The sequence below is a fragment of the Calidris pugnax genome, unplaced genomic scaffold, assembly GCF_001431845.1.
Source record: "Calidris pugnax isolate Ruff unplaced genomic scaffold, ASM143184v1 scaffold81, whole genome shotgun sequence".
NCBI lineage: Eukaryota > Metazoa > Chordata > Aves > Charadriiformes > Scolopacidae > Calidris > Calidris pugnax.
The window spans coordinates 4639960-4664096 of NW_015090880.1; the positions used below are offsets into that span (position 1 = coordinate 4639960).

The 24137-nt window shown below is 38.6% G+C and overlaps 1 protein-coding gene across 1 annotated transcript in view; it reads left to right on the plus strand.

The window, feature by feature from the left end:
• SHQ1 (SHQ1, H/ACA ribonucleoprotein assembly factor) overlaps positions 1–24137 on the plus strand; it is a 47934-nt gene that overhangs the window by 15132 nt on the left and 8665 nt on the right. Inside the window, exons 9-11 of the mRNA XM_014946612.1 lie at positions 943–996; positions 3593–3716; positions 9499–9619. Of these exons, the coding sequence (XP_014802098.1) occupies positions 943–996; positions 3593–3716; positions 9499–9619 (299 nt within the window). The remainder of the gene's footprint in view (positions 1–942; positions 997–3592; positions 3717–9498; positions 9620–24137) is intronic.

Genomic DNA, 24137 nt, shown 5'->3' on the forward strand with positions numbered 1-24137 from the left:
CTGTGGACAGCTTGCCTTGACTTTCTTCCCAGATACAACTTTGTGCCGAGCGTCTCCTCTGCTGATATTAATCAATGAGATGTTTTCTTAAGGGTTTTAATCAAAATATTGGAACATATAAACAAACTGTTCTGTCTTAGTCAGACTGAATTGCAGGGCATGGATTTTAGAATGCCAGGCAGAAATGTCCAGACCTGCTTATTCAGCAGAACAATCTAGGATGGTGGTTGTATTGTGTGTTAGTGTTGCACAAAATTGCAAATATGCGAGGATCACAACTGTACAATTCTTTTTTGATCTTTGCAATGACTGTGTAGTATATGTGGAAAACACGTTGTGGGGGCTTTTTCCCTTTTTTTCCCCCCTCCTTTTTTTCCTTTTTTTTTTTTTCTTTTTAATAGGAAAACCAAGACTTTGAGGCCACACAGATTTTTACTAGAGCCAGGATTATAGATCAAGGCCCTCCTGGCTTTTTTCCCTAATCATCCCACTAGACAAAACCGCCACACAAATACTATGAATCTGTCACGTTTTAAGAATAATGACATTTTACATGTACAGGGCTTTAGGACCCTCTCTGAAAGCCAAAAGTCTTGAGTTGTTTTCACAAAACAAAGCTTTGTTGATTCAAGTTTCTGTTGCTTGGTGAAGGGACAGAATTCCACCAAAATACCATTTTTCTGTGATTGCTGTCGTATTTTAAAGGCTTTGTGCATGAGCTAGATATTCCCAATACGGAAACCAATTCAGTTATTTAACATCTGCATTGCAATATAGTTTTTAATGCTGTCCTGTGGCCATTTCAATGCATGTAATATAATTACTGCTTCATATTCACAAAGGTTCTTAAATTGCTGCCAGAATGTTATCTTAAATACTTTGCCAGCAGTCTTGAATTTCGAATTGGATAATACTTGTTTTATGGTCTTCTCTTAAAATCAGGTTGAATCAGCCTGGAACGTCAGGAAACTGAGTGCAACGTTGTGCTGGCTGGAGGTGAGTTAAAACTGAAGTTTTGTGTTATGTGTTTGCTGTATTCTTTGGTTTTGGTATTATATGTTGGTTTTGTGGAAAGCTTAGTCTTTCAATATTGAGGATGAATGAAGTGTATGTCCTCTTTTTAATAAATGGTAGAAGAAATCGATCGTGTCTTCTGGGCTCCCTGCTACTGGTAGTCTCAAGATGCTGGAGTATGATCTCTCATCTGTCTGGGTGCTGGGCTGCCTTCTGGCCCATTCTGGAAAAGCTAAGGATGGGCATTATGAAAAAGCTGCTCCTCTACATGCTGTCCCTAGCTCCTAGGCTTGATTCACAAGTCCTGACCTTTATTTAGGAAGTAATTGTAATTGTTCCTCACATATGTCCACAGTATGTGTGTGCAACTCCATCCTTAGGGCAAGAAAAGGCAGCTTTCCAGCTCCTCGATCAGAAGTCATAGATCTTCCTCTTTAGCTGGCTAAAGCCTGTTAAAATAGAAAGGGCATAAAAAGCAGGGAATGTAATTTCTTAGTGTTCTTGTGTCCTTTAAGTCCTGCCTCAGATATGTGTTTTAATAACTTCTGCTGTGTGGCTTCAGAGTCTGTTGGAGAGTGGAACCGGGAAGCCCAGAAGTAAATGCAGACCTGGTGATAGGAAAAGCTCTTAGAACTCAATCAAAACGTGTCAGGTTTATGTTTTTTTTCACCTGTCCTGGAGAAGCTGGGTTCCATATTCTTGTGGCAAGAAGACCTCAGGTCTGTAGTTGAGTTGTAGAGCTGTTACCTCATTAAGGCTCTAACGATTACGTGATGTTTCAGACACACGCTGAATATTTTGCTTTCAGGTTTCTTGCAAAGTTAATGGAGGTGTGTTGCTTCACCTGAAGGCTTCTTTTCAGCCTCTTTGATGCATCCCTATTTCTTTAGTTGGGGCTAGCCCTTTGAAAGACACAGATTAGAGGAAACAAACTCGGTTCTATTCTCTGCGATGTTGGGTTGTTTACTAAAATCACAGAGGCCTGTGGAAGACACTTAACCTGGCCTGTAATCTGTTATTTCTTACGATGGCAGCAAGCTAGAATGGACTGTCTTGTCCTCATTTCTCCAAATTACTGAGTTTGCAGGATCAAAAGTGAAATTTACCTGGATTTTTGGGTTCAGTCCTTCAACCATTTCTAGTAGTGGCAAATGTTACACTCAGTCACAACTGGTTTTCTAGATGTGTTAGTTTTAATTTGTCTCCAGTTGGATGATCTGCAGGAGCAGGTCACAGAGGAGAGCAGTTAAAAAGCAGTGACTTTCAAATATTATTTTTTTTTTTTTCAGATCCATATCCTAACATAGTGAAGGGGTTTTCTGCATGTGCTTATCCTATAATGTAGCAGTTCTTGGCGCAGCCTGTGCCAACAGTATATTTCACACCCAGAAAATTCAGTCTCCTGGCACCAAGCTGTTAATAACTATATCTGTTATACAAACCCTGTAGCCTTAACTTTCAAATATTATTTTTTTTTTTTTCAGATCCATATCCTAACATAGTGAAGGGGTTTTCTGCATGTGCTTATCCTATAATGTAGCAGTTCTTGGCGCAGCCTGTGCCAACAGTATATTTCACACCCAGAAAATTCAGTCTCCTGGCACCAAGCTGTTAATAACTATATCTGTTATACAAACCCTGTAGAGGCGGGTGTTTTCATCAATCTGTAAACAAAATTGCCTCAGCTATGGTTTGTTTGAACTGCCATTTTGCTGTGCGTGACATGTACGCACCTTAGACTCTAAATATTAAATAACAAAACATAAATTATTAAATGTTTACCAGTGATCCATTAAAATGAAAAATGGGTTGAGGTAGTCATATAATGCGAAAAAGTGCTGGCTGTCAGCAAAGCATTTTTATTAATTTTAATTGATTGAGAGTTTGAGATGAAATAGGTATTTTTACTTGAATTCATAAATGGAGTATTTGTCTTGAAAAGTGAAAGCTGGAAAGGAAATAATTCTCTTAAGAAAGTCTTTAACTCATTAATGCCTCTGGCCTGAGTAAATTAGAGGTCTTCCTCACTTGTAGAGAACAATGAACTGCTTTCCCTGAGCAGATATATTTATTCCTGTCTTGAATATCTATCATTTTCATGAAAGGCCTAGTCATGTATCATTTTTAAAGATCTTACATGTACACATGTATTTTGTTAATATCATGTGGTTTTAATTTTTCTTTATTCTTAAAAGGCTTTTTATAGCTTCCCCTTAATACGTATAATAATGTGAGACAGATGTAATTTATTGCTTTAATCTAAAGAATGGCGAAGTCTTGAGTTAGATGTTTTATTCTAATGTTCTCTACATTCTTTTTTTAATTCAAACCCACTAAAACGTATAGGACTTGTGTTATCCTGCCATGCAAGCTAAATGTGCAGTGTCTTGTTTCTATTTAACATCTTGATTTCTATATCTATTAAAATACAGATTTTTAGATGCATAATATATTAAAATGTGCGCTTTATTCTGCTGTGACTTTTTCCTTAAAGTAAAACAAACAAACACAAAAAAATTAGGTTTTTATCTATCGGAAAGCACACGGACTAATTCAGATTTTTCACTGACACACACAGAGTTTCACTAGTGTTCATGACGTGCTGGTGTCTTTTGGAAGAAGAGTGCTGTGCTATCCCCTACACAGACATTTTGGATTAGTGACACGTGCCTTCAATGATACAGTCATGATACTGCAACTAGGTAAGTTTCTTAGTGATTGGAAGTAATGCCTGTATAGCCACATTGTATGTCTGGAGGGTTTTTTTTAATAACTTTTGAGTCCTTTGGCCAGTTTCACCCAAACGCGATTTCTGGACAATCTTGTGGTTTTGTGAAAATGGGGCTGGGGAGAGAAGAGAACAAAATTAAGAGTCCTTACCAGGAAAAAGCCCTTAAAATAAACTCATTAGCCAGCAGATGATACATGCAGTTGTGCTGTAAATTCAGCTGTATTATTCACACCAAAAAACCTACACAGAAGAAGTATTACAAATGTCTCATCCTTAGAAGAATCTTTGATCTGATATTGTATCTTCATAAATCAGGATAGTCCGACCGTGATTTGTAAAGCTTTAGGGAAAAGATCTGTAAAATATTTTCCTCTTTACTGTATTTGTCTGTAAAGAGATTTTTCTGTTGGAAAAGAACATTTTAATGAAGCCTCTGTTATGGTAGGTTAGATAATTTTTTTTAGACCCTATTCCAAAAGTGTCTAAATTTTTATTTCAAAGCAGGATCGCTTATTGTTATAAGTATAGCAACAGTCCTGTTGTTTTCTGTTGTCCCTTCTGTTCTTTAATTGGAAGGATTTCTGATAACTTTCATGATTTGTCTCTATCTAAGGGAAGTTCTTAAAGCATCGCTGTCTTCAGTTTTTCTAACTGTTCTGTTTGAGTAAGTTCTGCTCATCATGCTTTTGCAGTTGCAAATCTGGGATGTTTCCCTGCACTATTTACTGTTTGGAAGAACTATTGTTTTAATTTAACCCTTGTCAGATTTGTTAGGATTTTGACAGAAAGAAAGGTAACCCTAATGTTGAATTGCCACTTTCTTTTTCTAGAATTAGATCTTTTGTTGGGTTTTTTTTTTGTTGTTGTTAGTTGGTGGTTCTGTTTTTTTTTTTTTTAACTGAACCAGTCCATTAATTACTTTCTTTTTTCCTGTTCCAAATAACTGTTTGACATCTGGCCATCTTTATTTCTAAACTGTTCCATTGCGTGTGCCAGTTCAGCAGTAACATACAGAATCATGCATCGGAGGGCAAGGGGGAGTTTCATGGTTCGTATTCTGTGTTAGGATTCTTTGTAGGATTAGGACAAAATGGCTGAGGTGACTCTTGGTTAAGTCCAGAACAGAAATCCTGAATTTGTATCAGCATCAAAACTCTTTTTGCATCACTTTTCTTTTTGTACTTCCTACATAGTTATGCTCTCCTAGGAGCAGAAGCCAAAGTCTCTGATTTGCGTGTGTTTTCTTAGTTCTCTGCTTGTTATTAGGAAAATAAGACAGTTCTAAATCACAGCCAAGTAGAGCTGTTCATAAAAAACAAGCGGTGAATACCATGAAAACTATTTTGTTGAAAAATAAAAATGTTTAAAAAAATCATTTAAAACTGAAGAACTGAGTACACACTACATATTTGTAGCTTTGTTTTGTTTCACTTTCAGGAGTGGAGCTGTCATCATCTTAATGACCGCAAATTATTCTTTCAGCAGTAACATTCTTTTTGTATTCTCTGTTTATCCCAGACAGCTTTCATGTAACAGTACACATTTTCAAACCTATGGTTATTCCAGCTTCAGTTGTGATGTTGTAAACAATCATGTTTATATCTTGGGTTGTTAAAGTTACTCGCAACTCTTCTATTTATTGTGAGCTACTACTTTCAAAAAAAAGTGTTGTGTTAGATTATTATTATTATTATTTTGGACAGAAGAATCAGAGAAGCAGCACTTTGGTGGTTTACTTTCAGTGCTTGTGAGTTGCAGGATTAAAAAAAAAAACCACAAATGGCAATATTGATCTCTAACTGCCAAAAAACTATCGATGATTCAAATTAACATTTACATGGTAACAGTCGGGTAGTGAAGTTTTAAGGGGAAGACACAGGCTGTGCCTCTTCGTATCTCCCCTGGCTTTTTCTGCCATTCATAAGTATGAAAAAATAAAAACTGAAATCATACAGCACTTCCAGCCTTTTAGATGTTATTCTTAAGAGCTGAAAAAATAAAACTCCTATAACAAAACTCAAATCATACAGAGCTTCCAGCCTTTTAGATGTTATTCTTAAGAGGATAATAGATGGGAGGTAAGCTTTTTGCTTTTCTTTGAATGTTACGATGGAAAATGGTATTGGAGGGAACATTCAGTGGTGGAACAAAATATTCTCAGTAGTTTGGTAGGGGAGGTAACAATACCTGTGTTAGGTTTCCTGCTCCATCCTCCTACGCTGGACACGTGGCTGCAGTTGTCTCCTTCTCCTCTGCTTCCAAAACATGGTGTGGCCCCAGTAGTGCTGCTCATCATGGTCCCCTCGTGTCACCCACCATGGTCTTGTTCCAACAGCAAGGTCCCCATTTTCTGTGGAGGAGCAGTTGGGGTTTGTTAACTCATTCTCTGCTGGCACGGGAGACAGGCTCGCCTGGTTTTTTCTGACCTCAGTGATTGGCATAAAAATCACTGCCATCGGCTTGAAAAGAAATTCAACTTGATTGAGTTGAGGGTTGGAATGGTTTGGGAGCAGTGGAAGAAGTTGCAGGTGGAGGGTCTGGCTCCCTTCTCTGCGTGTGGGTGCTGTGCTGGTTGCCTGGGAAACAGAGCAGGATGAGGCAACTCCTCTGCAGAGCTGGCCCTGCAGCCTCAGGATGCTCAAAAGGCACGTGCAGGCTTCAGGAAAGGAGAATGAGTGCTCCTTTCAACTGGAGTCGTTTGTAATAGAGAGGAGGACACTCGTCTTGAGTATGAGCTGTGATAATCTCCAGGTGATGTCAGGAAAGCAGACACCTATTACTTTATTCATGTGGATGTAAATCTATTGGGAAGGGGCATCAGCAAGTTAGCAGTGTAGTGATAAAAGTCATGGTGGTTAATATTAACTTCTGAAAGTTATGGGGCTTGTGTGGAATATTAGTTTTTACTATTATGGTGTGTGAAAAGTGCTAAGATTTTTAAACGGCAAATTTAATGAAAGATGCAAAATTGTTGTATTGTGTAATCGGAAGCTGGGGGAAGGAAAAAAGTGTGTGCCTGTGTGTTCTTAAAAGAAATAGATTTATAGATAATGCTTGCACTGCCGAGGCACATTTCTTCAGTAGAAGCTGAGCCATGCTTTGGAGAGATTTCTGTTTTACAAAATCCTTAGCGAACTGTGCAATGTGCAAAGCATGGTATTTAGAGTGTTAAATACTCTGTTACCCTCTTTGTTTACTGGAAATGGCAGATTACCAGTTTGGTGATGTATTGCAGTACAAGTGTGATGAACATAGGTAAAAATGAGTGTCAAGTAGCAGATAATGAATTCCATTACCAGTTTGGGGATGTATTGCAGTACAAGTGTGATAAACATAGGTAAAAATGAGTGTCAAGTAACAGATAATTAATTGAATTAAATAGTACCAAAACCTAATCTACCAAATCACTTAGATGCAAAAGGAGTGATATTTAACTTAAAGGAGGAATCAGTTTGAATTGATCTTATGCTGAGGTTACCCTTGGCACATCTCCATCTTCTCTTCCATGGCTTGCTTAACTCCAGTATACAGTGAATTTTAATAAATGACAATTTTAGGGCTACAAAAATAGTAAGACTTTTAAAACTAGCACATTTTAGGTTTGCTTTTCTCACCTTTCAGTGAGTTGGACTGACATAGGCCATCTTCTCTTCCATGGCTTGCTTAACTCCAGTATACAGTGAATTTTAATAAATGACAATTTTAGGGCTACAAAAATAGTAAGTCTTCTAAAACTAGCACATTTTAGGTTTGCTTTGCCTCACCTTTCAGTGAGTTGGACTGACATAGGTGTCAAAAAAATCCCCGAGACTGTTTGTCTTTTGGCTTCATCAGTTCTCTGGTCCAGTTCACTGTGGTGTGGAATTTCTCAGAAATTGGCCAGAAATCATCTGTGTATTATGGAATAATCCTACATTAAGGCTTAAATAGTGTTTGTTCTTCGGCTCTTGTTTGTAATTCCTGTGGTAAGGAGTTAAATGCAGTGTTGTGTAAGGACTTCTTATTTATAAGGTGCACGTATAAGACGCATATTCTGAAAGCAGGAGGTTGGTAGTTTGTTGTGCTCTGTGTGTTTGACTGTATGTAGGGGTCTCTATTAAGTCTGGCTGGATTTGCAGCCTCTCTGATTAGAGACCCGTTAAGCTACTGCAATCCAAAACTTTAATTAGTGAAGAAATACTACTTTTTATTGAGAATTAGTCGAAGTCACTAATTTCCATTGTTACTTGGCAGGTGAGTAACAGCAGTGGATGTTGTAAAGGGTTCAGGCTGGCAGCTTGACAGCCAGAACATTAAAAAATTAGCGAAATTTTAATTCCACATATCATTTCTTTTTAAAAGATCACACTTCTTTTTAGTCAAAATAGTTGAGCTTGACAAGCTTGGCTTGACAAGCATTGATGGTGATACAACCTGAAAGTTCAGCAGCTGTATTTGGGATTTTGTTTTCTTTTTCTGACTTTTCTTCAATCGGTATTTTCCAAACCAGTGGAGTTTGTCAGTTCTGTTTGCTGTGGCTTTTCACTCTCTGTGTTCTTTCTCTTCGTTGCCATCTTCCACATCTTTTAACTTTAGTTTTCTGCTGATATTTTTTTCAGCACGGAATTACAGAAACAAACAAATGTTGTGATTTTGTGCTTGAACAGCAGGGGGAGTTCTGATCTTTTTTTTCTTTTTTTTTTTTTTTTTTTTTTAATCTGTAAAATGTAATTTCATCCATGTTCAGGTTTCATAGCCTAGGAGGAGCCAGCCTCTTGGGAGAGGGTTATTAGATTCCATTTGCAGTAGTGGCTGTTTTCATTTGAATGCGGGGTGGGTTTTTTCCCCCATTAAACAGTGAAAATATATATTTTATTTTTTTTACTGTTCCAGCACTTTAACCCTTTAGCAACTTCCTCCAGAAAACTAAGGGAGGAGATTCCAGCTAATTGGAGGTTACGTTAATCAATTCTTTGTAAGCAGTGGTTGCATATGAAGAAAATCAAACTGACAGCAGAAAGATTTCTGGTTGTGGAAGGAGAAAGCATTCAAGTTTTTAATCTCCTACTGTATTTATCAATTGTATGTCAAATGGCACCTTCTTGAGCCTGAAGTGATTTTTTTTTTTTTTTTTCTAGGGGCTCGATTTGCCAGGTTATTATTCAGTAACTAACTCAAGTAGGAAAAGTTCTGCTTAATTAAGGCAACGGGTAGATGTTAGGCAATGGCATCACTTACGTTGGCTGACACAATTGCTGGGGCTCCTACGTGCTTGACCCCACTGTGGGCTGCATGTTCCCAACCCTATTATTTTCCAAGGGAGGTATTTGTGTAGGCATACAGGGAAATAAGGTTTTTCTTTCTTCAGATAAATGATGGGGCATAACTTTTTGTTACTTGCGAGTTACTTTTCAGCTTGCTTTTTACTTTTAATATGATGCTCTGTAAGACTGTGCTGAAGTTTGGGTGCAGCTCAGAGAAGTAGAAGAGCTGGGGGCAGGGGTTTCTTCAGGTGTAGAGAATTTCACGCATGACACTGCCTTGAGGCTTTACTTTTGCAGAGAGATTCCTCCTGAATTCAGAGGCTCCACATCCTCACCAATGTGGGTACTGAAGGGAATAGTCATATTACTGCTGTTCTGAGACTGGGAATCAACTTAAAGTTACAATACAGTTGTAGATAGTGGGGTTATTAAAGCCTCAAAGGTGAGAAGATGGTAAAGATTATCTATTATGATTTCTAGTCAATTAAAAAAATAAAAATCTATTTCCAGGAAGAGCTGCAGTTTTGAAGTGCCTGCTGGATATTCACAAGATTTTTCGGGAGAATGACCCTGCCTACATCCTTAATGATCTCTTCATTACAGACTATTGCATCTGGATTCAAAAAGCCAAGTAAGTTCTTAAGTAGTTATCGATGGGGGAAATGTTTTTATCTTACTTGATTTATGAATAAGTATCAGTAAAATCAAAATAAATGTTGTCTCTTATAAATGGGAGTGTGATTAGTCTTTTTCATGTGGTAACCTTGGCTATCCAGCTATTCTTACTACATAAGTGAAAACATTTGGTGCATCTTTTTATGTAGTGACATCAGTGGAGAAGGGAGGGAGGAGTTGCATTTTAATTAAAAATGTGAATTTTCATTAATATAGTAATGGTTTTGGGGGGAAAAACCAGCCATCTTAGAAAAATATTTATATAAGGTTGTTAAATGTTTATAAAAGGTTGTAAACAAATCCTAGTTCAGGATTGAATTTATAACTTCCAGTAGAATTGACAACTTCCAGCTCTGGTCAGATGCACATTTACAACTGTATGAAACATGATTTATGGACTGTAGCACTTGTACCAATGGATTATTAACACCCCAATAAGTGTCACAAATCTCTCTGCGTGGTGTCCTCTTGCCCCCATGGTTGTGTGCCAGCTCAGTCTCCTGGCAGAGCGCTGTGGCTCCCACTTCACTCGGGAGTGAGCAGTGACTTTGCCACTTCCAGACAAAGCCCTGACCCTTCAGTGCTCCCGTGTCTCACCTCTGTTCTTCCAGTGGAGTCAGCCTGGCTTTACTTACTTCCAGAGTCTTGGGAGCTTTGCAGCCAGCCTGGTGAGAAGGATCAGCGTGCTTTAAAACCAATAGTATTGGTAGGAAAACGGTGAGAAATGGATTAAGTGAACAAAGAAAGCTGCATGTTCAAATCTTACTAAGCTTTAAATTGTTCTTGTCAGATTTGTTCTATTTTTTATACAGATTTTGTTTTTTCTCCCTCACTATTTATGTTTTCACAGCCTTCTCTGAAGGCCCACAAAAGTACGTGTATGAGTTGCAAGTAATATTTCTCTGAAAAGCAAGCTTACTAATATAAACACAAAAAATGCCATTGTCATTTTCGTTAACATAGCAATATATAGACTCATAAAACAATGGCTAAAAACAGCCTTTGCTTTCCAGCTCACACTTTAATGAGAGACCATGGGAGAAAAAATACTTTATTAAGTGCACAGGGGATGTAGAGGGAACCCAGTAATAATCATGATCAGAAAGGGGAATACGAAGGAGAACTGAGCCAGCCTGCACGGGCTGTGTATTTGGGTGTAACCTTCCCAGTACTACTTAGAGAATTCAAGGCCTCAGTTCATAGCTGCTTGTTCCATGTTGTAGGTATTTTTGGTTCTTACTCTACTCTGTATTCTTTCGATGCCAATGTCACTAGAGGAAAACAATGCACAAAATATTCTAAAACAACTACAGGTGCTTCCAAACACTTTGATTCATCAATCCTGGTTAGTTACAGGAACAGCCTGTTCATTTTACACTGTCATTTTTGAGGAGACCTTTTGTATCTGAGGTGTGGCCGAAAGTGTGGGGAAATTCACGTTCAGGCTAAAGTTGAGTTGAGAAAGTTCAATTAATTACAGGAACAGCCTGTTCATTTTATGCTGTCATTTTTGAGGAGACCTCTTTTTGGCCGCACCTTAGACACAAGTGTGGGGGAAATTCAAGTTCAGGCTAAAGTTGAGTTGAGAAAGTTCAGTAAATGAAGAAGGAGAAAGTTATTTCATGCGTCTTTCATGAAGAAATGAGTCATATCACTGCTGCCCATATCAATGAATATAATGCCTAGCAAGTCAGTCATAAAAACCAAGTCTTTCTTTAAGTACAGCAGAGGAAAATGTATGGTAGCTATAAGTGACTGATAGATTAACACATTTACTCCCAGACGCATACATTATGTACCAGTTAAGCAGAACTGACAGCTTCGGGAAAGAGGGCAATTAAGCTATCTTATTGTCATAATGACATGGCACAATAGTTGTCTGTCATTAGGAGAACAAGAGAGAGAGAGGAACTGCAGAAGCCAGTCCTATTTTTAGGGTCTGAATCAGGAAAGTGTTTAAGCACAGGCTTAAGTCGTTCCTGTTCAGTCCAGCAGTGAAGCATGTGCTTGAAGTTAAACATGTGCGAAGTGAACAGCAGCACTTTGTTTGTTCCCTTATGTCGAAGGGAACAGCAAAGTTCACTTGTCATTCAGAAAATAACAGATGTGGAAATGGGCAGCCACTTGTCTGTTAAGGAGGAGGGTTCCCAGCTCCCCAGGGTGAGTGAGGCACCTGGAGCATGGGGTGGAACATCTCCCATTCCAGGGGAAGAAAGTAATTGCCTTTGAGGTGAAAACACTTTGGGAGAGGAAGGTATTTACAGGTATTTTTGTTGTGGTCTCTCAGTGAAGTTATTTGTGTGTCTGATCAGCTTGGATACATTTTCTGGTTTGTTTCTTAGCTATTCTTTGCTCCATGCAAGCTTCATTAACTCTCTTTGTCTCCATTTTTTCCTGTCTTTTCATAGCTGTAGTCCCAGGGCACTCTCAAAAATCTGTGGAGGGTTTTTCTTTTCTTGTCCTCTTTCCCTGGTATGTCACCAAGTCCTAGTGGAGGTTGGGGCCTCTTTGTTTTAACAGTTAAAACAGACTGTAGGTTCTTTTTAGTGAAGAATCAGCTGGAAGCAAATTTTTTTAGCTCACCTGAACTGGCAGATAAAAGTCTGGGAGCTTTAGGTTTAAAGAAAAAAAAAAGTTTGGCACGGGCAGAACTGTAATGGATATATCAAGTGGTAGTAAGTGCACAGTCCTATTCCAGATTAAGCTGCCAGGAGAGGAACACCAGTGGTAGGTACTGGCTCTTAAATATTCAGTGTGGAAACAAAAACCTTATAGCCAACAGTTTGTCAATAGCTGATTACAAATCTGCTTTGAGATCATGGTTTGGCTGTGGCTAAATTAAATGAATAAGTGAATGTGTCACTGGGCTGGCAAAAGATGATTTATTTTAAGCACAATGTATTGGAGTGGGAAATTATTTAGCTGCTGAATAAAACCCATGCAGGTGGCTAATAGTCTATTGGGTATGGTGAGTACAAACTAGTTCTTTTAAGGATTCCTTTTTTTTTTTTTCCTCAGACAAATGATTTCATTCAGGTACCTGTTACTAAGAAAGAAGTAGATTCCTAGAAGTCTTAGATGAAGCAAAGTATTAGCAAGTGTAGCTAAAATTTTGTCTTCCTGTTTGCAGTCTTAAAGCTGGTTTTGCCTGCTTTCTAGGATTCTCTTTGAGCTGCTTGTGAAGGCACTATTATTAATTTGATCTATTGTATAAAGTGAAATGTAAAATCCTTCTAACTGTTCATTGAGTTTTGAAGAAAGGGAGAGTGTTACACAGCAAAACTTATCAGAAATGAGGGAAAAGTAAATGTTAATCTGGGTACCAAAGGCTAAACAAAGACCTATGGAGGCAGCTTGTAGTAAATCTCGGCAGGTGGTGTCAACATTTATGTTGAAAAGCCAGATGCAGCCAGATGGAAAATTGCATCTTTAACCCCTGAGGTCATAATGACATGTCATCACTTCATTTGATCCCCCTGCTAAGTGAGCTTATCATCCACCCTGCTGTCACTTCTGGTATTGCTTTCATTTCCATAATAAAATTAAATTTAATTTGTCTGGTTTGCATGCCTTTTTTTTTTCTTTAGGTCAGAGCTTTTACAAAGCGCTATGATACATATGGCAGCCTCTCCAAGGGGAAGTTATAACTGAATTTGTATTTAAGTCTGAGCTTTTCTCCATCCTTCACGCCTTACTCCAAGCGCAAGGAGATGAGAGAGCAGAGAAGGGGCTTTGGGGAAACCACTAGTTGGTTGAAAGCTTCGATAGGGACTGCTCAGACCAGGGGAATCTCTGTGGGGTTGTTGCAGGAGAGCTTTTTCCCTCTGGCTGGTGGGGTGTTACGTGGCTGTGACCCCATGGGAGTTGTGTCCTTTACAGAAGTCAGAGTAGTGCACCCACTGACTCTGGCTGTGCTGAGGTTCCTTTGTGTGGCCTGCTGTCTTTCTCCAGTGTTTTCTGTTCCCCTTTGTGCCAGTCTCTATTCACATTGCTTTTTTTGTTGTGCACTGTTGTACATATGTGCCTTCTGATGGCTCAGCCAGAGATGCCTGCTGGCCACGAAGTGGCTACATGGAAGGCTGAATGGCTTCTGAGAGTCCTTGCCCAGCCAGGCCATTAAGTGCATTCCACATCCCTGCATCAGAGAACAAATTTACAATATTTACTGTATTTAAAATATTTTAACTAACAATTTAAAATATTTTAACATTTAAATACATTTAGTTTTAAACATGTACCACTTTAGTGTCAGTAAGTGTGTACTTTCTGTGTTCCTGGCAGTTTCCCAGGTGTTAGGACACTTGCTTAGGCACCGTTGTGTAGTTGTATACTTGCCATGGGTATGAGGAGTGCAGGAGAATGTGTTTCATCCCACATAACTTGTATTCTCTTTTTCATTATCACTATTTTTCTACTTACCATCTCACCTTTCATCTGTTTTGTTGCAAAAAAATTGTAAAATCATTATTTGTTGTACATTGTAGTAGCTTCAACTTGCACAGTTCAGGAGATCTGTATGTTAAGAGAGGTGAGCTGTTAAATTGCCTCAGCATGTCCTGTGGAACTGTGTCTGTGATTTGATTTGTTACACTGGTGTTTAGGCTGCTTTAATGTATATCTGCTCTCTAGTCACACCTTTGCTTATAAGTACGTCACCTTGCTAATGTTGGTGTTTGTAGGTATAACATGTCAGTTCAAGCATCGACTCTGCTTTAAAGTAAAATCCAGGATTCCTGGTGGCATTTATGGTCTGTGGAGAAGCTGCTATCTTTATTGGAGCTAACTAAGTTAAAGCTAAGTCAGATATTCCTTAGCATGTTATATTTGCTTCTTTTGATTTACAGACAAGGCGGACCCTAAAAGATAAGATAGCTTCATAGGTCTGTTTTCAGCTCTTTGTTACAATTGCAAGCTAGTCCTTGTTACAACATAATTACCTAGTCTGAAGCCAGCAGGGAGTTGCTGCTTTATGTGTAGGGTGTGAAGTTCTCTAAATAAATGTAGGATTAATTACATTCACAGCGTGTCATTGAGGTGATGAGATTGACTCTGATTGTTTAGCCTCCCCCCCATTTTCTTTTCCCCAGGTTTTCTGAATTACTGTTTTAATCAGCATACTGTAACGTGGGCCAAAAGTGTTAAGGCTTGGTGTTGCACAGGCATTAGGTGGCCCCAGTCTTTCAGAAAAAAAAATAAGATTTGTGAGATTTAGGGTTTTTACTGCCCGTGTCACTCAACCTGCAGCATCGTAGTATCAGTCCATTGCATTGGTTAAAGTTTGGGAGGAGGAAGATTTCTTTGTGTTCATTCTGACCCCTTTCTTGGCTTTAACTGACTTCAGAAGTTTATTTCACAAGTTACTATATCTTTACATTTGCAAAGTAAGGCTGAGTTTGAATGTATAACCCTACTAACATTTTTTCAAAGCACACATTTGATAATCAGGGTGGTGCTGTAATAGTTTGATGGCTGTTGTGCCCTTTGAAACACTGTATCTTCAAAACCCTCTCTTCAGTTCATGTAAGTATTTGCATAGCTGTCTAGGTCTGTTATTAATTTACATTAAGTTCTCTCCTCTATAGAGGATCTTATTTATTTTCCTTGTATCTAGTTACACGTTCCAGCTCACCCATACCCTACGCTGTACTTGCTTGTAGGGCAAAAAGCATCTGAGAACAGGTCATGGATTACAGCCTTCCTGGAAGAATTACCTTAAGCATTTGCTAGATTTGGGAAAATATTTTGTACCATGTAACATCTTTAAGCTTCTGTAGCCAAATATTATGATCTTTAGATGAATGTGAACATAATTTTAACATATATTCCAATAGTATGTTAAAACTATTTGTGAAACTGATCCTCTATCTGCAAACGTAGGAAACTTGAGCCCGTTACTATTTGCTAAGATATGGAAAACTTTGAAAAATGTTTCAAAGTATGTAGAAACTATTTTGATTGTGCCATTTTTGCAGCTGTTTCTCCTTGGCATTTTTGTTTTCTTTGGCGGTTTAGGGTTTTATAAAGCTCAAAATACTTGAATAGAGGGGAAAAACAGGCGTTTAACAATCTCTTGGTCTTTTTTTTTTTTTTTGCTGCTTGTAGGGTTGATATTCATGGAGTCCTGTTCACTGTTTGTGGCATTGCTGTGTTCCTAGGAATGGCCCAAATGTAACACTGAAACTCAGGACTGTGCTGCTAAATGAGGGGGGAAAAGAGTAACTTGTTGACCGTGCACCTCTAATATGAAAATATTAACAGGAGGATTCAGGAACAAAACTGTCCTAAAAGGTTCTCAAATGGTGTACTACTAACATGTTAGTTTATTAAATTTTCAATGTGTAATGAGGGGAGGAGAGAATGTATTAACAGATAAGAAAAATCAATCAGTGCTTTAAAGCATTCTCAAGTATTAGAGAAATATGCTAATTTTCAGCTGTTAACCTCTTGGATTCAGCAGCCGTGATTCAGAAGAACAAAGGCACAAGCAGCAATATATTCTGGATGAAAATCCTGCTTCTTGGCTCTGTGGGATTAAACTGGGTTGTTCAGCATATTTAAAGCCTTTCATGCAGTTACGACCTTAGGAAGAATACCCCTCTCAGTATTGCATTTTATGTGCATTAGAGTTTCATGGTCAACTGTACTCTGCTTCAGCTGTGGTTTAGATTTTACTTTACCTTCATTGTTGCCCACGTTAACTGTAGTTTAGTGAAGGCTGAGGTACTTTCAGGTTCGATTAAAAACTCCGGTATTCAAAGTAGGTGGTGCAGAGAAAAGCCAAATTGCTTTCACGTTGCTGCTTTGAAAGCAGCCTTTTCATTAGCGTATGCTTTTAGTGGATGTTCTGATGTATCCAGTTGTGCTATTTATCAGATCGTGTAACAGCCCCATTGCCACCGTTGCAAAATCCCTTATTTTGATCTATCTTGTAGTTAGAGGATTATATTTTTCACTTCTTTAATGGTATTGTCAGTGTGAATACAATAAAGCCACTTAATTCCCTGCCCTCCACCCCCTGCAAAACAAAGCATCTTGTTGGATTTGGGAGATTGTTAATTTGAAGGCTATTCTTTCCTTTGCTGTTTCGGCTTAATAAGGGCCATACAGGTACAAGGGACAAACCAAAAAACGTTAGTTCTGCTTGTGATCACATCTTTCCCAGGAACACAGTAAGAAAGCTGTGTTTTACCTGGTTACACAGGCTTCACCCTTATTGTCCTGCAGTGATTTGCTCTCCTAGCTGCTGACCACAATCCCCAATTATTGTAATTCCTTCTTAGCAGGCATTACGAGCTGGCATTACTGCTGCTGGCAGCTAGTTCAGCCTCCAGCACTACCCTTGCTTGCTGCTCTGAGTAATCCCCCTGTGTTTGGTTTGCTTTTCATGCACTTCTTTGGTGGCCCATACTGGTGTATTAACTTTCAGATGTCCCAGCTGGTTTTCAAGCTTTTACCAATAATGGAAGCAGCCACTTCAAATGGTCTCTTTGAGGTTCATTTTATGCATATTTCAGTTTACATACCACCAACTGTATGAGTTACTAATGTCAGTGTTCTAGAAAATACTGGAAAATGGGGGGGGAAACACCTGGGAAAAGACAGGTTTTTGTTGCTTTATAAAGTTAAGATAATTGTTTTCAGGGTTTTTGTCTGAGTACTCTCCAGTATCTTTAACAATCTGTAAGAAAATACAGCATGTGTCTTTTTAGAAAACAACATTTTATGTCACCATAGTTCTTAATTTAAAGGTAGAAAATGAATTGGACAGACTGACCCAGGTTGGCAATTTGTGCTTATCTGAACAACGTGCATTTAACTACATTTAACTACAATCAAGACTAAGATGACACATTCACAATAAAAGATTGTACATTATAGTTATGGATTGAGCAATATGAGACAGTTGGGGGTGGTAGCTCCAGAAAACTTGGTTGGGTGATGCTTGAGAACAGTTTGACCCTGAGCACCTGTTTGTCTCTGAGGAGGTAGAGGGTGGGTGCAACGTTCAGCTGAAGAAGCAGAGTATTATCATTTAGGAGGAGAACATGGCATGACCTTTGCATCATTTGTGAGACTGTACTAAAACACCGCCAAATTCTAATGTCTGTTCAAAAATACGTTGAAAAATGGAGAGAATTAGGGGAAAGAAGGTTCCATGAATGTCTGAATTACTTGAGACTGAATCAACTCATTGGCAAGAATGTTAAAGGTTGCTTTGGACTTGCCTGCACGTATGATGGGACAGAGATTTCAGGTTTTGGCCATTGTGTAGTATAGCAAAAAAGATTTACAAATAAAATCCATCTAATTGAACAGGAAAAATTCAGACGACAATAAGTTTTTGCATTTTCCTTGTGAAGAGTAATTACGAGTTAGCTTGTTCTCCCTACGTTATTGGGTAATTTTGTAGTCTTCTTTCCATCAACGTAGCGTAGCTCAAAAAAATACCTCGTGGTTCAAATGCTAGCTATGGCTCTGGTGCAGAAAGTATCTGAGATGCTGTACAATTTGTTATGCTCTTAAAACTGCCTTTTCTAGTCTTAAAGAGGAAATTCTATCATTTTCCTTAGATAAGAGTTTACCAATTTATTGGAGTACATTGACTGTTGGTGCCTGAATTTGGTAGTGAACCCAGATTTATTTATTTTCATCCCAAGTCATCTGCTCTTAAGCCTTAGATCACAGTTCTTTGATTTAAAAATAGTAACTAATAATTTGCAAGCACATTATTTATATATGTCTCCTCTTTCACTGTTCTGATACATGTTTTTAATACAGTTTCTTTTTGTTTACTGTCATCTTGAGCTGCCGTGCCTCTCATTAAATGCTGCATCTTATTTAAGTCCTGAGCTGTCACTTCAATTGTCTGTAAAGCAGTAGGTGCACACAGAGCACTTGGGATATTATATTACTTGGGTATTGTTATTTACAGACTTAAGAGGCTTAAAGCAAAACACTGCTTGCCCTGAAGGCTGAAAAAGTTGATAGACAGGTGGATATAATACCAGAAATTCCCCTTTATATATGTTTTAGCAAGCCCTGTAAAACATGGATTTTTAACAAGGGATTTAATCTCTCCTCCCAGCTGCTAGCTACAGTTTCCTTTGATGTTTTTTCTCTCCTTTACTCTGTTGGGGCTTTTTTTTCCCTATTTATTCCATCACTTTTCTGTAGCTCGTATTCCTTCAGGCTGTGTCTGAGTGCACCTTGCTGTGGGGAGAGAGAAGGCAAAGAAGAAAGCCTTTTTTATTATTTTTTTTTTTCCCCCTCAGGCTAGTGCTTTGATTTTCCAAAGTTGTTGGGAGGCAGTTCCTGCCTGCCTACAGAAGGGTCAGTGATCTGTGTCGTGTCTCTTCACAGTCAGCACATCTCCACTGACTTTTCCCCCTGGTTTGAGGAGGGGAGGGATGAGCTTGTGTAGCTGTTGCCTTTCTGAGCAGGTGGAGCGCGCGGCCGAGATCAAAGTGGGAGGATGATCTGCCGCCTGATAACGTCTTCCTGTTTTGTTTCCAACCTTGACAGTAGCTTGGTCTCTTCCACCTGCCCCTTGCAGTGATTGCCCCATAAATCTCCAGGCAGAACAGAGAGTGAGAGAGAAGGAGAAATGTTGAATGAGATGATAATTTAGCCTGGGGCCTAATGTCCGCTCCCCGCTATCCCCTGGGGACTCTTCCTGCAAGAGCTGGGCAGTGTGGGCCGGTTGTGTGAGGCAGTCAGGAAGCCACATCTGCAGCCAATTCCGTGGGGTGTGGTGGTATTATTATAATTAATTATTATTATCCATAAGAGGCATGACTGTACTCTAGATCGTCTGATACGAGGTGCCCTACAAACACAGCAGGATGTGGGGGCGAGAAAATGGGAGCAGGCTGTTCAGTTTAGGCCCTTGCAAAAATCTGCTTTCCTGGCAGGAATTTGCAAGATGCTCAGATTTGGTGTCTTTTTTTCTTCTGTTTAGATGGTGTGAGTTGAGGATGGACTGTGAGTGGGAAGGCTACAGGTGGTGTTTTGCCTTCAAGTGTTACGGGTGTCAGTCAGAAGCAACAGAGCAGCATCAGAGTTAAAATTCTGATTGACCTCCCTAGGACTCTTGTTGTTTGGTGGATAAATTCCATTGGAAAGGGGTAGGGTCACGTTGGAGTAATGAGTTTCTAGTGGTGCCTGTCTGTTGTCATTGTTGTTCTTGTTATTTTTGTAATACATGACTCTGCTAGCGTTATCCTGACACTAAAATTTGCATCTTCTGCAGTGCTTTGTGTGAGTACCTCTCATTCAAATATTGTAATACAAATTGTATAATTTGCAGTGTTAGGAGTCCTGTCTCCTGGATCACCAGTGGTGACGGGGCCTAGAACTGCCATTCTAGGCAATGGCACCTAAGAAATTTGGGGGAGACGGGGCTAATGTAGAACAATTACCAGCATTCCATGGCTGTAAAGCAGCCAATACTTACTATCACATTATAAAATCTGTTCCATTCTCTCCATCTTTTTTTTTTTTTTTTTGGTGGGTTATTGTAGAACAATTACCAGCATTCCATGGCTGTAAAGCAGCCAATACTTACTATCACATTATAAAATCTGTTCCATTCTCTCCATCTTTTTTTTTTTTTTTGTGGTGAGTTATCTATTCATCTTTCATTATTTGTATTTATCATATATAACTTTGGAAGCTGTGCCATTGTTAGATGTTTGCACTGGCTGCAACTTACTCAAGCTATTTTGGCATCACCGAGCTACTTCTAAGCTTAGTTAAAGTATTCTTAAAACATAAATACTTCTCAGTTTCTTTTTATAGTCAAATATTAATTCTGTCTGTTTTCATAGTATCATCTGCATAAGTAAGCTGTACTTGATTTCTTTTATAATCCATGATATGTTTGTTTTCAAGTTATCAAAAGGACCGAGTAATAGAAGTAAGATACTATATTGGAAAGCTTCATCTTTTTTTAAAAATATTTGTAAATGTGAAGTTCAGCTCATGCAGTATTTAGATTCATTATGACAGAAGCACTGTGGAATTTCAGAATAAATATGGGGGGAAAGTCACTTGAAATATTCAGACTTATTAATGTAAAAAGTCACTTAAATTGAAATGATGGTTCTATGTTTTAGATTTGATTTACTGTTAACAAACTGTAATACTTAGAGTTACGTAGATAGCAGTTCATGTTTACAAGCTGGATTGCAGTGTAAGTATATCTTAGTTTCTCTTAGTTCTGAAACTCTCTTAGTTGCAGAATTCATGTCAGAAATTCAAGATGAAAGCATTTTATGTTCCCCTTAAACCCCTTGGAATCTTCCCCATCAGCCATGGTTTTATGGTGCAGGACTGCTTTCTGTCACATCTTGTCAAAAGTAGTCTCTTTATGCTGGATTTCTGCTCTTCTAATCCTCTCAATTGAAAGTGGTGGCATCTTGCTTACAGGGAGATGTATTTTTCAGAGTTCTTTTTGAACCCAATGCTTCCTCTTTTATAGTGTGGGTTTTCTATATTTAAGATAAAGATTTGATGTGCGGAGAACGCTTTTCCAATCTCTGCTTTGTCTGATGTCTAGACGGGATGGAGAAAAAAAAAAGATTTTATAAGCTTCCTACAAACCCAAGCCTTGTGCTCCAATCTCTTCACTGTGCCCTTCAACACCTCCACCAGGCAAGAGGCAGCACATACAGTAGCTGGTTGGTCATTTTTTTTTACCTACCTCTGCTTATTTTCATGAAATATGTAGGAATTTAAAGATCTTTTTTAACCTCTAATTGCTCTCCAATTTGATTGAACTTGCCTGGTATTTCCAAGAGTTGGTAGAAAGGAAATAATTAACAGTGAGTATAGGCATGGACAGTATAACTGTGTAAACCTAAGTTATCTAGACTAAAAAAAAGAATCCATTCTCCTGAGAAATGGAAGGAGTGAATTCATACCTGCAGTTGCATAAAATACCTTGAATAGACTGGGCACTTTTTATTTTAGCAGTTGGCTTTCCGTAAGGAAGTGTAGAAACTAAGCGGTCTTTGGTGCTGTGTTGTGGAGATGGTTTGTTTCTTTCCTATGAAGACAGTGGTTAATCTAATACTAAATCATGTGAACAAATGTTGCCTTATTTCTGTTGTGTTTACACTCATCTGTCTTTCTTTTCCTGTGGGTAATGTAGAATATTAGTTAAGGTTTAAGTTAATTTTTACCTGAGTCCTGAAGAAAATGGTCCTGTTTCTTCTTCACTAACAAATTAAATTCGGCTTTCGTCTTGCATTATCTTCTGTACTCATTGATCAGAGCTAATGAGATTTTAATGGTGTTATTTATTGGTTCTGCCTCTTACTATAAAAATGTGTAATAAACTAAGCACATGAAACTGTTGAATGGTTCTGTTTGTGTTTATCTTGCTGGCTGTTAATTGTACTGCCTATTCTGTGATTCTTTCAGATCTCATAAGCCAGGTAGGGTTCTGATGAGCCAACCGCCTAATAAAGGCTGCAAAGGGATTTAGTAAATGTTGCATATTCATCTTTCTGTTTAACTGACACAGTATGGGACTTTGTGCCATTTTTGGAAAGGGACATAAAATAGCTTTTAGATTTTTCTGCTTATTAGGAACTTGTGGTATTTTCTGTGTGTGGCACAAGTATAAAGTAATATTACCTGTGTTCTTCTGAATGAGGGGCTTTTGTTTCCATGAAAGAGTTGAGTTACCCTGTGCTGTGTGTGTTTTCTTTTCCACTTCATGCCTTAAACTCCATGGTAGTATTCGTTAAGTTTTACCCGTGTTTCACTGTAGAAAATAGTTGTGTTCCCTGAGCTGGATGAAATAAAATCTGTGCATAGTTTCCCCAAGCTTGTGCAGAATTGGGGTAAAGGCACGTATAAGGTATTTAGCAATAAAATCAGTGTAAAGTTAGGTTCGTTGTCATAGTCTGTAGTGCAACAGTGTGGTGTATTGTGATGCACAAAGTGGTTGTCACTGTCTGTTAACATTTAACAAGGCTACAGGCTTTCTGCTATGAATTTCTTTCAGAACTCCATTCAGAGTATTTTTGTTCAACGATTCTGAGCTTGCTTTTTCAAAACTATTTCACCGTGGTTGGAGGTCACTGGCTAGTATATAACTTGAAGCACTCATTAGGAATAACCTTGAAAGTGAAATAAAAAATGGTGAAATATGGCATCATATAAAACGCATGCTAAAAGGTGTAATTGAGTCTTAGTCTCCTATCTCCAGGCAGATTCTGAGGCTCATGTTTTTTTGTGACCCATGGGTAGTTTTGAGCAAATGGATGGTGAATTCAGTGTGATGAGTTTTTTATTATTGCAGCTAAATGTCAATTTTTAAGGATTCTTTTCCTGAACTGGAGGATTTTTTTGTTATCTAACCTCATTGTTCAGCCATTTATGCTTTTTTGTGCATGTTGACTTTAGGTGTTTCTGATGAATGAAGTCTGCTTTTGCATTCAACACCATCATCATTATCACTTCTATGTTTCACTAGTCGGGACTGATCAAACCTAGGCTCTTTTGTGTCTTGAATATTTTATTAAAATCAAATTGTCTTTCAGTTCTGTATCATAAGAATTAAATAACTTTATTATTTTTTTTTTCTTTCTAGCTGTTTGAAATGGTATATCAAGTGTGGAGGGATATTTGACTTTGCTAGTTGCCTTTCTGAAAGAATCATGCTGGAGCCCTGGAGTTTAAGTTACATCAGGGTAATTCAAGAGAATGTGTCTCTCTCCTGCTTTATCCTCCACCCCTGGGTGTCAGTATATGCTCTTCCAGTGATTTAGGGCATTGCCCAACAGGGTGAGCTCAATTAACAGCTTTCAGAGACTTTCCTCAAAGATCACTGCTTTGGTTGCTCGAGCAGGACTAGATAGAAGCTGACATCTGAATTTTAGATCGAAGAACAATTTATTTTCTTCTCGAGTGTATGTAATAATAGTCGGATGCTTTGTCAGCCCTGTCATTCTTGTATGAGCTTACTTTCTTATCTTTTGATATCATGTTTAACTGTAACTTGTTGAGCCATCCGCTTCAAGAGAGCTTAAGCAGTAGAGTTACTGCCACGGGGATATTAATTTTCATCAAGATGGTGACAGAGTTCCTGTGGGAAGTTAATGTTGGTGTTATCGAGGGACTGAACGTTGAGCAATGTCTCTTCGTGCCCCTTGTGTCTGGACAGATAAGGCTTGGGCTGGAAGACGGTGATGGATGGAGTCCAGCAAGAACCACTCTGGGCAGGGGAACAATAAGATGATCTGAAGGGTCTGGAGGGTCTTGCTCTTTTGCAGGTGCCCTTTTGTTCACCAGTGACTGTCCATGCAGAAACATCACTTAAAGTCCTGTTGCAGTGTGTCCTCAACCAGCCTCGTGGCAAGGCAGAAGATTTCATTACCCCTTATAGCTTAACTGACATTTCAATGTCTCTCAGATACTAAATTTACGCATCCTCTGTATCTGAACTGCTGAGGCTCTACTTTGGG